Source organism: Tenrec ecaudatus, chromosome 1 (genome assembly GCF_050624435.1).
Source record: "Tenrec ecaudatus isolate mTenEca1 chromosome 1, mTenEca1.hap1, whole genome shotgun sequence".
Classification (NCBI taxonomy): domain Eukaryota; kingdom Metazoa; phylum Chordata; class Mammalia; order Afrosoricida; family Tenrecidae; genus Tenrec; species Tenrec ecaudatus.
In genome coordinates this window covers 106,772,197-106,789,668 of record NC_134530.1, presented here as the reverse complement: position 1 = coordinate 106,789,668, position 17,472 = coordinate 106,772,197, and the positions used below count along the sequence as shown (strand labels likewise).

General features: G+C 36.2%; 1 protein-coding gene across 2 annotated transcripts in view; it reads left to right on the top strand.

Annotated features, from left to right (window-relative positions):
• The window catches only part of PIGK (phosphatidylinositol glycan anchor biosynthesis class K), a 141,302-nt gene that overhangs the window by 33,168 nt on the left and 90,662 nt on the right, over positions 1-17,472 (top strand). For both annotated transcript variants that reach the window (XM_075557369.1, XM_075557372.1), the window contains exons 4-9: positions 5,210-5,345; positions 6,182-6,293; positions 8,445-8,541; positions 8,624-8,741; positions 8,902-9,012; positions 14,705-14,877. In XM_075557369.1, the coding sequence (XP_075413484.1) occupies positions 5,210-5,345; positions 6,182-6,293; positions 8,445-8,541; positions 8,624-8,741; positions 8,902-9,012; positions 14,705-14,877 (747 nt within the window). The remainder of the gene's footprint in view (positions 1-5,209; positions 5,346-6,181; positions 6,294-8,444; positions 8,542-8,623; positions 8,742-8,901; positions 9,013-14,704; positions 14,878-17,472) is intronic.

Genomic DNA, 17,472 nt, shown 5'->3' with positions numbered 1-17,472 from the left:
CCATCTGCAGCAGTCTTTATTAAATGCATTTTTTAATCAAGAAGTTACATTTCATAATGTTTAGTATATAAGTTTTAAGTACCAAATATATTTAATTACAAATAATTGGAAGGGTATGTCTTCAAAATTAAAGTAGAACTTATAACTGCATAACTTTAACATGTAGAAACAATTTATGTAAATACTCATTGTATAAGTGAATTTGACATAAAATTTCAGTGTTCACACTTTGAATTTTTAAAATCATTTTATTAGGGGCTCATACAACTCTTATCACAGTCCATACATGCATCAATTGTGTAAAGCACTTTTGTGCATTCATTGCCCCACACTTTCTTTGGTTCTTTTGCTGGGAGAGTCTCAAATTACCATATGCTTGTTTGGTGATGGAAGTTTTGCAGGGATTTGAATAGAATAAAATGTGAGTTGAGTCACATATGGTAGTATAGAGGCTTCCTAAATATTCTAAGAATATTCTATTCATATGTTGATGGTTTATATTTTAGGGGTTTTGTCTTAATATAAAACAACTTGCTGTCATTTATAGAATGTAGTATATCTGCAATGTCGATTTTATTTTTTCATCATGATTTTAGCAGTGCTTGATTTGATGCTTATTCAGTGAAGATTTAAATAGCTGCTGTATGCTAATATTCAAGTGAAAAAATGCTTTGAAGAGTCACCAGTGAGATCTCATTATAACTAGTGTTCAAAGAATATGTATTAGCAGAGTCTTAGTTAAATATAAAAAATTATTATCCTGGACCAATAAACCTGGAAATTATTGATACCATTTATAAGCATGCTTTTATAAAATAATAAACATTTTTGTAATTAAATTATATTGTAGTGTATATGTTAAAATTCAGAAAAAGTTAAGCACCAGACCTGAAGCTGTATCTTTCTTTTGTACACAAAAAGCAGTCATTTTATTTTTGAAAATTAACACCCTATTTCAAATGGAGCTATGTTCAAAAAGTGCTAATATGGTAGTTTTGTAAGAATTTAGCTGACATCTTTATCTTGACTTCATAGTTTTATAAGAACTATAAACTTAGGAGTCTACTTTCACATTCATATATATTTAAGTATGGTTATACAAGTAAGTTGTTAACATTTTGGTCAAGTGAGAATGTTTTCCCCACCCCAAATATTTTTAGAAATAGTGCATTAGAATATATGGTTAGATTTCTAAATGTTTGCAATTTTTTTTCTGTCTTCTGATCATGTTTTTCATTTGTCTACAACTTCAAAATTTAATCATGTTAATTATGCAAATTAAGAGTTATACTAAAATAGTCGTAGATAAACTATTGAATTTATCATTGTAATCATACTGTATTAGTTTCTGATACCTATATTTTATAGATATTGAATAACCATTTTAATTTAACAGAGTGAAATTATCCTTAAACTGAAAAATATGGTTTAAAGGAATATGTTTATTTTTATTTTGAAATATGGAGCTTTATTTCAACTTATTCGTTAGTGATAAGACAAGATATATCATTTAATATAAATTATCTCCTGAAGCCATATAAAAGAGAAGACATTTTTCATTTTAGCATGAACAGCTCTTACCATTCTATGAGATGAATCAGTAAACAGCTGAAGGTATGATCTTTGAATGTGGCAGGGTTGGAACCCTTTCAAAGTAGAAATCTAGCCAATTTCCTAGAGAAATCACAATGTTTCAGTTTTGAACTTTAATGTGTTTGGAACATATGCAGCAGAACATTTTCTTCTTGGTATCTCCTGCCAAACTAATTACGTATGCCACATTAATTTTTTCCTTATGTTTAGGAAGGTTAAGTATATGGTAGAATACAGGATTTCCTGATTTATGTACATCAACTTTAATAGTAGGAACAAGGGGGAAGTATTTAAGAGATGTTTTGTAATTTTCTCTCATAGAAAATAAATGCAAAAATGAAAATGATTGATTTACTCAACACTACTTCTTTTTAAAAAAATCATTTTATTGGGGGATCGTACAACTGTTATCACAATCCATACATACATCCATTGTGTCAAGCACATATGTACATTTGTTGCCATCATCATTCTCAAAACATTTGCCTTCTACTTGAGCCCTTAATATTGGCTACTCATTTTCCCCTCCCTCCCTCCTCCCCCCCTCATGAACCTTTGATAATTTATAAATTATTATTTTGTCATATCTTGCCCTGTCCGATGTCTCCCTTCTCCCACTTTTCTGTTGTTCGTCCCCCAGGGAGGAGGTCACATGTAGATCCTTGTAATCGGTTCCCCCTTTCCAACCCACCCTAGCCTCTACTGTCCCAGTATTGCCACTCACACCACTGGTTTTGAAGGTGTCATCTGTCCTGGATTCCCTGTGTTTCCAGTTCCTATCTGTGCCAGTGTACGTCCTCTGGTCTAGCCAGATTTGTAAAGTAGAATTGGGATCATGATGACAACACCATTTCTTTGCATTTATTTTTTAACCATTTTATTTGGGGCTCATATAACTCTCACAATCCATACATCAGTTGAATCAGGCATGTTTGTACACACGTTGCCCTCATTCTCTTCTAGACGTTTACTCTCTATTGAGCCCTTGGGATCATATCCTTTACCCCTTCCCTCCCCACCTTCGTAACCCTTGTTAGATTGTACATTGTTATTCCTTTCTTCTCTCACACCGACCCCTGTCTTCCGTCCCCCAGGTTTTCTGTTGTTCTTCCCCCTGTAAAAGGGTGTGTGGTTGTGTCAATCATTGCGCTTGGTTCCCACTCTCTTCCCCCACTTCCCCCTGCCCTTCTGGTATCACTTTTCCCACTCCTTTTCCTGGATTCTGTGTGTCGTGAGCTCCCATCCCTTTGTATACCCGTGTACATGTTCCGGTCTTGTCTGGACTGGGAAGCAGCACTAGAGTCATGATAGTGAGGGGTGAGGAAGGCTCAAGGAACCAGAGGAATATAGAACACACACTTCTTGAACATGTAGTAGATACACCACTCACTATTTATTTACTCAGTCTTGAGGATATAGTAGGGAACAAGATGGACAGAGACCTTAAATTCTTTTATTAGTCATTTTATTGGGGCTCGTATAACTCTTATCACAATCCATACATGCATCTATTGTGCCAAGCACATTCGTACATTTGTTGTTATCATCATTCTCAAAACCTTTGCTTTCTACTTGAGCCCTTGGCATCAGCTCCTCTTTTTTCCCCTTCCCTCCCTGCTCTCCACTCATTCATGAACTCTTGATAATTTATAAATTATTATTTTGTCATATCTTATGCTGTCCGACCTCTCCCTTCACCCACTTTTCTGTTGTCCATCCCACAGGGAGGACGTTATATGTAGACCCTTGTAATTGGAGAACCAAGTACAAGAGACATTATAATTTAATGAGTGGAGGAGGCATCCTGGGAATTTTGTATTCACAAATGTTCCCTAGAAAATAAATATGCTGGAGTTTATGGGCTGAGATTGGAACAGTATGAATATCTGGGGAGAAAGAAGTGTAAACCTGCTCAGTGAAGAGGAATGGGCTTGTATTTCTTGAATAGAAAGTTAGAAGGTCCTCCCCAACTACCATGATCCGAATTCCACCTTGCAAGTATGGATAGAGCAGAGTTTGTACACTGGTGCATATAGGAGCTGGAGGCACAGGGAATCCAGGGTGGATGATACCTTCAGAACCAGGGGGTGAGGGGCTATACTGGGAGAGTAGAGGGTGAGTGGTTTGGAAAGGGGGAACTGATTACAAGGATCTACATGTGACCTCCTCCCTGGGGGACGGACAACAGAGAAGTGGGTTAAGGGAGACGCCGGATAGGGCAAGATATGACAAATTAATAATCTATAAATTATCAAGGGCTTATGAAGGAGGGGGGAGTGGGGAGGGAGGGGAAAAAAAGAGGACCTGATGCAAAGGGCTTAAGTGGAGAGCAAATGCTTTGAAAATGATTAGGGTAATGAATGTATAGATGTGTTTTATACAATTGATGTATGTATGGATTGTGATAAGAGTTGTATGAGCCCCTAATAAAATGTTTTTTTTTTAAAAGCAATTAAAAAAAAGAAAAAAAGATAGAAAGCAGAGTAGCTGATTTGCAACTAATCAACCTATAGTGTTTATATTTAGATTGTGCCAAAGAGAACTTCACACTTGTAATCTATGGATGAAGGTGAAATTAAAATGGACTTGGGTTTACTGCACCTTAAAAGAAAAAAAAAAGTGTAGAAGGAGCTTAGCAGGAGTGTACCGAAACTGGGCTGAAGTTTGAGATGTAGGCAGAGATAAGATTAATTGAACCATTTAGATTATTGTAAGGAGTTTTAACTTTATTTTAATTATATCAGGAGTCCTTGGCAGGTTTCAAGTGGATAAGCTTAATGATTTGAGTATTTAAGACAGATCATCTGGCAGCTCTAAGGAAAAGGAACAATAAGAGAGCAGGAGTCACCTTAGGCCAGTGATTTTCCACCTTCCTAATGCCGTGACCCTCTAATACAGTTCCTCAAGTTGTGGTGAATCCCCCCAAGCATAAAATTATTTTCATTGCTACTTCATAACTGTAATTTTGCTACTGTTCTGAATCAGGTGACCTCTGTGAAAGGTTCATTTAACCCCCAAAGGGGTCGTGACCCGTAGGTTGAGAACCGCTGCATTAGGCTTTGTTAGCATCCAGCCAAGACATGATGGTAGAAAGTATTAGGGAGATGGAATGGAACTAGTCAGGAGTTGTTGGAACAAAACTGGCTTTTTGTGATACAATTTTACACATGCTAACAGATTACATATTTTTATACTTCAGCATTTGAAATTCTAAAAATGAAATTCTTTAGAATGTCATACTTTAATGTAAACTTTGCAAACCTTGAGAATGTCGAATATTATTAGAAGCCTTTAATGTTTGGGGAAGACAGGATAGCTCTTTTTACTTCTCATTGCTCTGTGGTGTAATAGTCTATGAGGGAAATTTTAAAGTAGTAACCTTAAATGTAGATAAATTCATGCTAGATTATTCTGATTTCTCTACTTCAAAAATTATACAAAGATTTGAAAGAATATTAAGACCTCTGTCAGTAGGTACTCTAGAGGTGTGAAATTAATAGAGAAACTAATGCGCATGTGAGTTTTGTGGTGCATGATCTACGTACACGTATCTGTCTTTCACATGTTCTCGTTTCCTGTCAGTGGTGTCTCACTGAGCTCTCCCTTCTGTGTGCAGTCACATTGTGCTGATGCTTGCAGACGACATGGCATGCAACCCGAGGAATCCCAAACCAGCCACGGTGTTCAGTCACAAGAATATGGAACTAAACGTGTACGGTGATGATGTGGAAGTGGATTATAGGAGCTATGAGGTACACCGTGCAGCAATGTTTAGAGTTACCTTTAACTGTTACTTTCAAGTTCTGAAACAGTGGTAGAATAAATGCTTATTGTTTTCTTTCAACTTGTACAAAATGGTCATGGAGGCTTTGCTATAATTTTGTCTCTAGAGTTTGTAGTAAAGAAATAATACATGAGAAAATTGTTGAGTTTTTCATATTTCTACTTTAGAGAGAATAACTTTATACTGACTTTTGTGTTATAGTTTAGTAAGGTTTTATATGTTTATTCTCATAGGATATAGTTTATTTTCATATCTAACAAAAAATTTCTAGATTAATATTTTTAATAACTGCATAATTGTGGGAAAAGTTAGACAATGACTAAAAAATTGATGCCTCTACTCCAGAGAGATAACATTTCTTAAGGCTTCCAGTGTTTTTTTAGGCATGTATAATTTAAAATATGAATATGAAAAGTAATATACCATATTTTCTCCTTTGGAAATTTCACTTTAAATTTAGCAGGAGATTGTAAAAACATTTAAAATGTGATGGTCTTTCTCATGGAAACCTTTCTGGATAAATTTTCTCCTATTTTACCAACTGTGCTAAAGTTAAACACAATTTTCTCTATATTATCAGATCACTTGTGAAATACTTCAAGAACCCCTTCCAGATTGTGAACTCTATGGATTGCAGTTCTACTCTGTCCACGTGGAACCACTATGATTTGCGATTGATTTGACAGCTATTAATGAGGAGGACAAAACCATATTGAGAAAAGAATGAAATGTTTTTTAAAGCAAAAAGTAATTTAGTAGGTTTCTTCAAGTTCTAACTAATGTGCTTTCTTTTACATTTTTCAGGTAACTGTGGAGAATTTTTTACGGGTATTAACTGGGAGGATCCCACCTAGTACTCCACGGTCAAAACGCCTTCTTTCTGATGATAGAAGCAATATTCTTATTTATATGACAGGTAATTCTAGAGAGGGACTTAATAGTAGAGTAGTTTCAAACTCTTTGAAAAGGAGTCTACATTAAAAAAAACCTTAAGCACATTAAAGAGTTTTTGGTTAATTTCTTGATTTGTTATATTTTCTTTGATCGAGGAAATTGCTGTCTGTAAATAATATAGCATTTTATGCTGTTCTGTATTTTAATATCCCCATTCATTTTTACTGTTGCCCTGGTAAAGATCATCACCTTTAGGACACCGAGTGTCCTACTTATTCTATAGCTTTCTTGCCTTTAATTTTGCTTTATAAGGCCTTTCTCGTTTCCTTGACTGGTGTAATCTTTCCTCTTTGGACTGACCTAAAAATCCTTAGTCGCTCTCTTAGCACTTGTGTTTAGCTCTCTTAGCACTTGTGTTTACTTTTATACTTGTGTACCTATTTACTTCAGTAGATTTGAACTCCAAGAAACTATGGTTGCTTTTGTTTTCATCTTAAAAATTTTTATCACTAATATCTGCCCTATAGTGGGATTTAGTAAATATGAATGTTGAGTAAAGGATATTTGATAATGTTTCTAGAGGACATTCAATTCAACCATGTGGTTTACTAGCCTAAAATATTTACTATCTTGCCCTTTATAGCAAAGGTATGCATTTCTGTAAGAGAAGAGGAAAAATGACTATTATAAAATAATACTAAAAGTGTTAACTGCGTGGTGGTGATTGTACAATTCTCCTTAATATGATTGAGTGGCTGCTCATATTGAATTGCATGGTAATACAAATTATGTGCCAATAAAACTGATGGAAACAAATAAGGGTACAAAAGGACAAAAAGAAAAGAAGATAAATTAAACTCACAAACTATAATGAAGCAAAAAACCCCAAAATCAAAATGTGTACAAATTATTGAATGGGAAACTGATTTTCTCTGAAAATCTTTACCCAATCCACAATAAAATCTTTAAAAAAAATGAAAAATGTAATTGCTAATATCTATTAATGCTTACTACCCATCAGGTAATATTTAAACTATATTGGCTGTATTCATTTAATCCTCACAAAAAATGTGATGACTTAGGTGCTGATGCTCAAGGCTAGTTGTCTGAACTGTATATTGCGCCCAAGTCACTAGCAGATGGATGAGTGGGAGCTGAAACCTAGGGTGTACATTTTCTAAGCAAGCTGCCCTTGTCCCTGTGCTGTATCTAAGGAGGAAGCTAATCATTTGTGGACTCATAGGGCTGTTTATATCCAGAAAAACACAACCAAGCTCATTGTTGCCAACTTGATTCTGACTCATACGAACTCTGTAGGACAGAATAAGACTAACTGCTTTTCAGGGTTTTGAAGGCTCTAAATCTTTACAGAAGCAGCCTGCCTCATCTTTTTTTCCCATGGAGCAGCTTGTGGGTTCAAACTGCCAGATTTTTGTTAGCAGCCTGATGCTTAATTCATTGTGCAACTCTGGCTAGAAGTACTAAAACAGATTTTTCTATTCTGCGTCCCAGAATGAGGTACAGTTTTAAACTTTGCATACTGGAGTTGTGTGGACAGGCTAATGGTCTTCTTGCTTCTCATTTTACAGCTGAGGAGACTTAGATCCAGAACTTTAATTATCTATGGTCACATATTAAGTGCCAAAGCTTACACTTAAATCTAGACATGTTAGCTGAAGGAATAAATTTTGGAAACTTCTGGTGAACCCTTATGGAGCAGTGAAATATCAATTTTTAGTGAAAAGATCAACTTGTCGGTTAGAGGAGGACTTCATCCCAGTACTAGCATTCAGTGTGTACTGTGGCTGCTACCAGTATACCAGACAACCACTTAGTTTCTTCAACTCTTCTCAAAAATATTTGTCTACTGTGTTAAGAAATTTGGAAAGTTGCTTCTGATATTATAATGGAGCTAATAGAAAAGTATAATTATATCTGGCATTGAATGATAGAAAAAACTCTTTGAATATTTTATTTTCTCTTCTTTGCAGTCTGTTATTATTCTCTTTTTCGATTGGTATGGTGAAAATTAAGTCTTTTTCTCACAGTACTTAATTTAGAGAATAAAATAATGAAGGATGTTAAAATGTTGCAATGAATAAATGTATCTTTCAGAATTATGCAGTTTGCATAAAAACCATATCTAATCTATCTCTTATATTCTTCCTGTAAGGACATGGTGGAAATGGTTTCTTGAAATTTCAAGATTCTGAAGAAATTACTAACATAGAACTTGCAGATGCTTTTGAACAAATGTGGCAGAAAAGACGGTAATTAGGAAATGACTTCTTTTCAAAATAAAAATTTACAGTAACATCATTATTCATCTCAAGGATATCACTTTTCTTTCAGCTACAACGAGCTGCTGTTTATTATTGATACTTGCCAAGGAGCATCCATGTATGAGCGATTTTATTCTCCTAACATCATGGCCCTCGCTAGTAGCCAAGTGGGAGAAGATTCCCTTTCGGTAGGTGCATTTTATCATTTCTAAATTTCACTGTCTTTGAAATGTATAGCTATTTCTGAAATACTTATATTCTATATGACTACATCTGTTATTTCCTATTCTTGGACTCTTTAACACCTTACATAGGAATGTTAATTCCATTTTAAACTTTGTCTTACAGCACCAACCAGATCCTGCAATTGGAGTCCATCTTATGGACAGATACACATTTTATGTCTTAGAATTTCTGGAAGAAATTAATCCAGCTAGCCAAACAAATATGAATGACCTTGTAAGTATTTATCAGATTAATTCTAGCACATAGATAGACTAATATTTCAGTAGAGCCCTGGTGGCTTAGTGTAGAGTTGGGCTGTTAACCTTAGGGTCTGCGGTTTGAAACTGCCGGATGCTTTCTGGGAAAAGGACACGTCTTTGTATACCCATAAAGCAGCGGTTCTCAACCTGTGGGTAGTGACCCCTTTGGGGGTCGAACAACCCTTTCACAGGAGTCGCCCAATTACTAGCAGTAGCAAAATTACACTTGTGGAGTAGCAACGAATAATGTGATGGTTGGGAGTCACCAGCACACGAGGAACTGTATTCAAGGGCTGCGGCCTTCGGAAGGCTGAGAACCACTGCCATAAAGAGTTGCAGCCTTGGAACCCACAGGGCAGTTCTTTCCCACCCACCTACAGGGCCTCTGTGAGTCAGAATCGACTTTACTGCAGTGAGTTTTGTAGTTGAATATTAATCTGATGAATGAACTCAATTATTCCCTGTCCTTCTAAGGTACTGGTTCATGTGTTTAATGGTACCCAAACTAAACTAAGCCCACTGTGATCAAATCGATTCTGACTTACAGCAACCTTATGCATGGTGTACTGAGACTTTATAAATCCATGAGACTAGACAGCTTGCTGCCTGATCACTGCTGGTGGGTTTGAACTGCTCACTTTGTAATTGGCAGCCCCACACTGAGCTTTTTAAAGTGCTTGGAATCTGCCTTTATAGTAATATTTCGCTCTTTACCACCAGGTGTCTGAAGCTGTAGCCCAGTGTGCTTCCTATTCATTGAAATACTTTCCTGTTTCCAGCTATGTGGTTGTACCAGAAATGTGCTCTTTGTAGATTCATGTATTGAAATGCTACCTATTCTTCAAGACTGTAATCAGATTCTTCTTTCTGTAAGGAGTTTTACCTTATTCTTCTCATTTGGATTATTTCTCTGCATTTCCAAACCTTCCCTCGAATTTTACTTTTCTTGTGGCATTTACATAATCTTTTATTGAACTTCATAAATATGAATACATAGTTTTTTCATGTCTCTTAGTATTGTACATAATTTCTAGTGTAGTATTTTAAGATCACTTGTTGAATTTCTATTTTTCCCCTGATGTTTCTGTGCTGGTTGTATCTGTTCAACTAGATCTACTTTGAAGTTGCTATTAAAAGTAAGCATACCTAAAAGCCTTAAACAACAGATATCACATTGAATTATTATTGTCCATTAGTTTCAAAATCTGTTTCCCACAAATTTATACTTTGTTCACAACCATTTCGTGAGTATTAGCACAGTGTCTAGAACTGGGTATAAGTTCCTTAGTTAAGGAGGCAGTTTGTGCCTTCATGGAGCATAGGGAAGGGAAAGCAGTCTGTGAGGGTCAGGTCAGATTTGCATTTACCTATTTTATTATTAAGTAATTTTTCACTTACTAAAAAGGTTCTACTACAAAATAGGTTATCAAATTTGATCAAATAGGACCACTTATTTTATAGTGAAAGAAATATCTTTTTATATCTCATATCTTAATATGAATTTAAGTGTTAAAATAAAACTTAGGATAATGCTATTTTAACTATAATAAAATTATAGTCACTGCGTAGAGTCTTTTAGGACTGCTAAGACCATATATTTCAAGTTAGGGAGCTTACAGAGACAGAAATTCTTGTCTCACAGTTCTAGGCGCTACAAGTTTGTGTCATGCATCAAGCATGTCGATTCTCTCGGTGGGCATTGAGGGGTAGTCTGTTCCAGGCCTCGTTCCTTGCTATGGGGAGCCTGCACATCTCACTGGTTTGAAGCTGCAGCATCACATTGTACCTTCTGCTATCCATCTCCTTATATTTTCTTCTCTTTTGTAAGGATACTAGTCACCTAGTTATTGTGCATCAAGGTTTTTTGGGTTGGGTCTTCAGTATATCTTAGGATCCACATTATCTCAGTATGACCTCATATTAATTTATAATACCTTCTAAAACGCTTATTTCCAAACAGGGTCACAATCACAGGTATAGGGGGATTGATCTTCAATAAAACTTGTTCAGGTAGAACAATTCATTCCTTAACAATGATCTAAATTCAAGTAACTTTAACATAAAGTTCTCATTTTTTTTACTTATTTGTAATGGATATAAAATACTAATGTATTTTTAGGGCAGTTTCTGTTTTACAGACAAATTGAGTAGATAGTTTCCCTCAGACTTCTCCACAGGAAATGAACTCCTAGACCACACATTAGAGGCATGAAGTTCATGTATTTTCAGTTTTTTCAATGATCCTTCTCTATTGGGGATAGAAAAAAAAATCCAGTCTTCACCGAGGAATCTCTTTTCATTTCTTTTGTGTGACATATGATAGAAGAAACGTGTGGGCATTTACTAAATTTTTGTCAAGAGATTTTGGCTTGAGCCATAGCTAAGTATTGTCAGTAAAAATGCCAGTAAGGAACTTTGTCTATGTATTTATGTATTTACTGAGTTGACTTCATTTAGAGATTAGAATTCTAACAATGTTTGCATGGCTACCAGGTAGTCCCTATCTTTCTAGACATTCGATTGAATTTACACTTGTGAAGGGATTATGTGAAACATGACAAAATCCCAGTAGTAATGTTCTTAAATTAACGTGGATCCCACAGAATTAGGAACTTTATGATTGTAAGAGTGTGAAGATATGGGAAAATAACGGGAAGGAATCTTGTATTTTTTTATTTATTTGGTATGTTTAATTGGCTCTGTAACCACTGCCATCGGAAGGCAGAGTAGAACTCCTCCTAGCAGTTCTGAGACTGTCGATCTTTACGGAGCAGACTGCGTCATCTTTCTCCAACAGAGCAGCTGATGAGTTCAAACTGCTGACCTTCCAATGAGCAGCTCAATGATTGGCTGGTCTCCAGAAATTAATAGCTCTGAGCATAGTCTCTGGCTCCTGCAATTAATCTTACAAATTATTTTCATAAATTGTGTCTGAAACTCACTTTTTCTACTCCAGTATTTTATTATGAAGATTTAAACAGCATAATTCAAATAATTTTTCTGTAGCTATCCCTATTAAACTAAAATTTACTGTTGCCAATTTGCTATCCTTGTGAAAGCAACGTTTGAACATGTAACTGCCCAACGCAGGTGTTCCTGGGCAGCTCCAGTGATTAGACACTCAATTGCTAACAAGGCTGATCGTTTGTACCTCCAGTACGGTAATACTATATAATTTTGAAACTCTCTGAGAGGCCGTCAGTGTTTCTCACACATCATTCTTATCTCTGCTTATTTTATTTTTCACTTTGTGTCTGGAACCTTTGCATCCACCAGCTGCTTGATGGGAGAAAAAATGAAGCTTTCTCTGACAGTCCATTTACAGCAATGGTTGTCAGCCTTCCTGATGCGGCGACCCTTTACCACAGTTCCTCATGTGGTGGTGGTGACCCCCCAACCATTAAATTATTCCTGTTGCTACTTCATAACTGTAATTTTGCTACTGTTATGAATCAAGTGGCCCATGCGAACCGGTTATTTGACACCCCCCAAGGGGTTGCGACCCACAGGTTGAGAACCACTGATTTACAGTCTTAGCACTCCATATGGGCAGTTCTGGGCCTCCCTATGCAGAGCCTATGAGTTCGAATCGACAAGATGGCAATGAGTGTTTTGGTCTGGTCAATCTACTTTGTTTTTTCTCTTCAGCATTGTGCTTTCCTGAGCTTCCTCCCCATCTCACTCCCCCCATTTCTCCCCTTTTTTTACTCCTAGTTTATATCCTGGTCTTTGTGTTTCCTTGTACAGCTTTCTGTACAGAAAGGCAAGGATTTTAAAGATAGCTAGATCGGTCCCTCATTGGCATTGTGAAGTTTGGCAAATTTCTTAATCTCTGAGATTTAGCCTGAATTAAAGATGATGATTCTGACATCACTCAAAAATACTGGTAGGCTTAAGTGAGAATACATACTTAAAAATTTCTTAGTATGTACTTGGAATACTATGTTTTATAAATTGTAGTGTAGCTCCTCTGCCCTTTCTTCTCCAGTTGGTGATTATCTGTCACATAGTCATGTCTCCATAGGTAGACCCTGTACCCTTCTGGAAGGATTCTAATTGTTCTGTGACATATCCTGTGCAATTATCAAACTAGGTTGTTTGTGGGCCATATATTTTTGCTGCTCGTTTATTGTTGTTGTTGTTAGGTGCCATTAAGTCAGTTATGACCCATGGCAACCCTATGTACAACAGAAGGAAGCACTGCTTACTCCTGTGCCATCCTCACAATTGTACCTATGGTTGAGCCCATTGTTGCAGCCACTGTGTCAGTCCATCTCCTTGAGGGCCTTCCTCTCTTTCCTGTCCCTCTATTTTATCAAGTCTTCTCCAGGGATTGGTGTCTTTTGATATGTACAACATTGTAAGATGACGTCTCTCCATTTTTGCCTGTAGAAGCACTCTGGCCATACCTCTTCCAAGATAGATTTGTTTGTCCTTCAGTATTCTTCACCAGCACCACAATTCAAACTTACCACCAACTCTCACCTTAGTCATCAAAGTAATCCCCTTGCTTTTCAGTGTTCTAAAGAGGTCTTGTGCAGTAGATTTGCCCAGTGCAATGCATCATTTGATCTCTTGACTGCTGCTTCCATGGGTATTGATTGTGGCTCCAAGCAAGATGAAATCCCTGACAATTTAGGAATTTTTTTAACTTCTCACCTGTAAACACTACTTGTCTTTGATAAATTAGCTTAAATTCCACTCCATTTTACATTTTCCATCCTGTAACTAAAACAACTTTTTATTTTCCCTGAACTGGAACACTTTTCTACCTTGTTCAGTTTGTTTACCTCTAATTAGGCTTCAAGCCTGGAGGGCAGAATCATGTGTTATGGATTTTTGTATCCTCTGTGAAAGGTAACAGTATAAAATATGTATGGCCGGCTTTTGTGTTTTGCAGTGTGGATGAGTATGTCTGTCCTTGGAAGTTCACTGATGTAGAGTAGCTGGAATAAGATTAACACAATTATTTGGGACTTCTGTGACTTGTAAAGTCATGGTTTTCTGAAGGTGTTTTTTGGCTGCTAGAGTATCAGTGCAAGTACTGTGACTATTTGCATGATGGGTAAAAAAAGGAAGATGGGTGGTTTTAAAAATGATTTATACAGGCTCGCAGCAAACGAGCAAGAACCTAGTAGGGAAATGATGCTTCACATTCCATTTATCCAGAGCAACCCACTCGCACCTTTCTTTGGTTGTTTTTGTTTAACATATTGAGCTACTATGTGATATTTTATATTTTCTATGGATGAAAAGTTTGAATAATGGCTCATGATTATATATACTCCGGTGGAAAGCACTTTAGTTGCATACCCCACTGAGATGGATATAGATGTAGGAAAAAAGGCAATTCAGTTGCCATAGATGTTGAATGTGATCTCACAGTGGCTTTCAGAATTCAATATATATTTTGTAGCATGTGATTCAAAAAAATGAATCTTTTTGCACTCTCTGGCCATTTTCTGTTTTATCACTGTTCTATATGCATTGCATGGCTTTTTTTAGATTGTCAAGCACTGCAGAAGCAATAAAACATTAACCTTTAAAACAACTATCTTCTTCAAGTTAGGAATGCGTTACAAGTCCACTCTAGTCTACTATGTTGTGTCATTAGTTTAACATCTCTAGTTGTGTGTGTATTAGTTATATAGATATATATTTTTCAGTTTCAGGTATGTCCCAAAAGTCTGTGTGTATCTACTCCTGGACATCGCACTGATCTTTTCCAGCGGGATCCTAGAAATGTCCTCATAACTGATTTCTTTGGAAGTGTGCGGAAAGTGGAAATTACAACAGAAACAATTAGCTTGCAGCGAGATTCAGAAATCACTGAAAACAGGTATTTATCTTAAATTATTATTTGAATACAATGTTTTATTTTCACAATTTATAAAATTCCATGAAACCTAATATTAAGAGACAAAGGCTGGTGTTTATGAATAAAATGACATATTTCTGACCAATCTTCATTTTATGTAAGCCCTGTACTTTTCAGATATATAGGCAGAACTTGTAATTATCTGTGGGAAGCTACGGTTATGATTACAACTATATTGGAGTTTTAAAATACTGTGTCATTAAAGACTTTGCTAAAAGACCCAGAGCTTTCTCCTAACTGGCTCTTTCACAACCCTGATTCTCTGTCACTGGAAGTATGTGTAATGGCTCAGAAGATCTTTATGAAAGTGTAAGTGTGAATATTGCAATCCATTAGTACTCATGAACCTGTGTATGTGTGCTCTCATATATTGTGATAGAAGCTGAGAAGTATTGGGGCTTGGAATAGGGCAGTTGGCAGCTGGGCATTTAAGGTATAATTTAGACCCATGGAGATCCGGCAGATGCAAGGCAGCGAAACAATAAAGGGGGAAATGAGTTCCAAAAGAATGTATATGCCAAATACATATTTCATACTTTAATACAATGCTACCATGCCCAGAATTTCTCTAGACTCCAGCAATCTGATTTGGCCCCTGTCTGTGACTTCCTTTTGTTTCTGTAGGCTGGGCGCCTTATTAATGTCAATAGATTCTACTGAGCTTTGTTATATGCACTTAAGAATAGAATCTTGCCACTGAAAAACAGGGAGATGCCTGTTTTTGTCAGAAAGTGAGGATTATGGTAATGAGGCTTGTCTTGATTATTTTTAATTGAAAAGAAAATTAAACATCAAAGCTAGATACCAACCACTGTTGAATTAGAGCACCCTCTCGTGTTGATAGTAAAATTTATTGAGGCTGTTACTAGTTACCAGATGATTTCTTAAGTACTTTTACACAATCAATTTCTGAGATTAAGTTTCCAACACATTCTAGGAATTGATACATGGGCACTAGAAATATTATTTTTGTATATACAGTAGAACCCCAGTACTCGACCACATCAGTACTCGACGTAATTGGATTTCGATGCAAAGTGTTGCGAAAATTTTGCATCGGACCTTTAACAAAACATCGGAATCCAACCCGATGCATGTGATTTTTGAAAACAAAAGCTGTTTGTGTTTCAGTCACTCAGCGTTGGCGTGGTTGGTATGAGTTGTTTAAACCGTTTGCTACTGTGCTCCAAGCATTTCGCTGTAATTTTCTTAGTTTTTGTGGTTTTGTATACTGTTTTTAGATAAAAAACATGGGTCCTAACAAGAGTTTTTTGAAAAGAATCATTATGATGAGGAACTAGCTAACCGTGCTATCAATAATTGTTGATGATAATTTAGTAAACTCTTTTAGAAAACAGTTAAGGAAAGAAATGCCAGCAGCAGACCACGTTAGGCAGATTTTTTTTTTTTAAGAGAAAGCCAACCAGGTCCTAGTGAAAAAAAGGTGAAGAAGGGGAAAAACTCCTGAAAAGCAGCTACCAGTTGATTTTATGGAAGGGATTCCCCTTCCAAACAATGCCTCTCTTTCCATAACTCCTTTCCACATCCGTGTTCACAGATCCATTCCTAATCAATCTCAAGGTATGGGCTATACTGTAGTTGTTAAAAACGTTTTTAATGTTGTGTTTCTTATTTAAATTATATTATTTAACTCTGGACTTATTTACTTTGAAATTTTTGTGTAATGTTTTGTATAAAAAGGCAAGGTTTGAGTGAAAACTTGGTGGCCGAGAATGGATTCATCCATTTTTAGTTATTTCTTGTGGGAAAAATTGATTCCAGACTCGACTGCATTGCATCTGGACGCTCCTTCAAGAATGGATCAGCACCAAGGTCTGGGGTTCTACTGTAGGGGCGATTTACATACAAACATGAATAACAATCAGAAGTTTATTAAGAGAAGAATATACAATTACATATTGCTATATATTTTGTGAAATAGGACCAGGTGATTTGGACATTGTGTGAATACCATGTATTAGGCTGGGTTGACTAGAGAAACAAATTCAGAGATACTAATATATGTGTAAGAAAGAGCTTTATATCAAAGAGTGATTGGTTATTAAGAAAATATCCCAAGGAGCTGATACCAAGGGCTGAAGTAGAAAGAAATGTTTTGAGAATGATGATGGCAACAAATGTACAAATATGCTTGACACATGGATGTATGTATGGATTGTGATTAGAGTTGTATGAGTCCCCAATAAAATGATTTAAAAAATAAATAATTAAATGGGAAAATAAATAAATAAATAGTCCATTTTCTAGCTCAGAAAAAAAAGAAAACATCCCAGACCAGTCTAGATCAATTTTATTAGCCCATAATTCTGATGTTGGTCCATAAATCCCTCTTTAGATTCACGCAGCCACATGCAATGATAAAGGATGCAGGAAGATCACAGGTCGGTGGGTGCAAAGTCTTATAAATCCAATGGTGGTGGACGCATCTCCATCAGCATGGCTTGAAGTGACTTGTCAATGGGAAGGTGAAGCAGAGAAAGAGAGGCTCTCACAGAGCTCAGCAAGTCTCCATGTGTCTTGTCAACAGGAAGATGA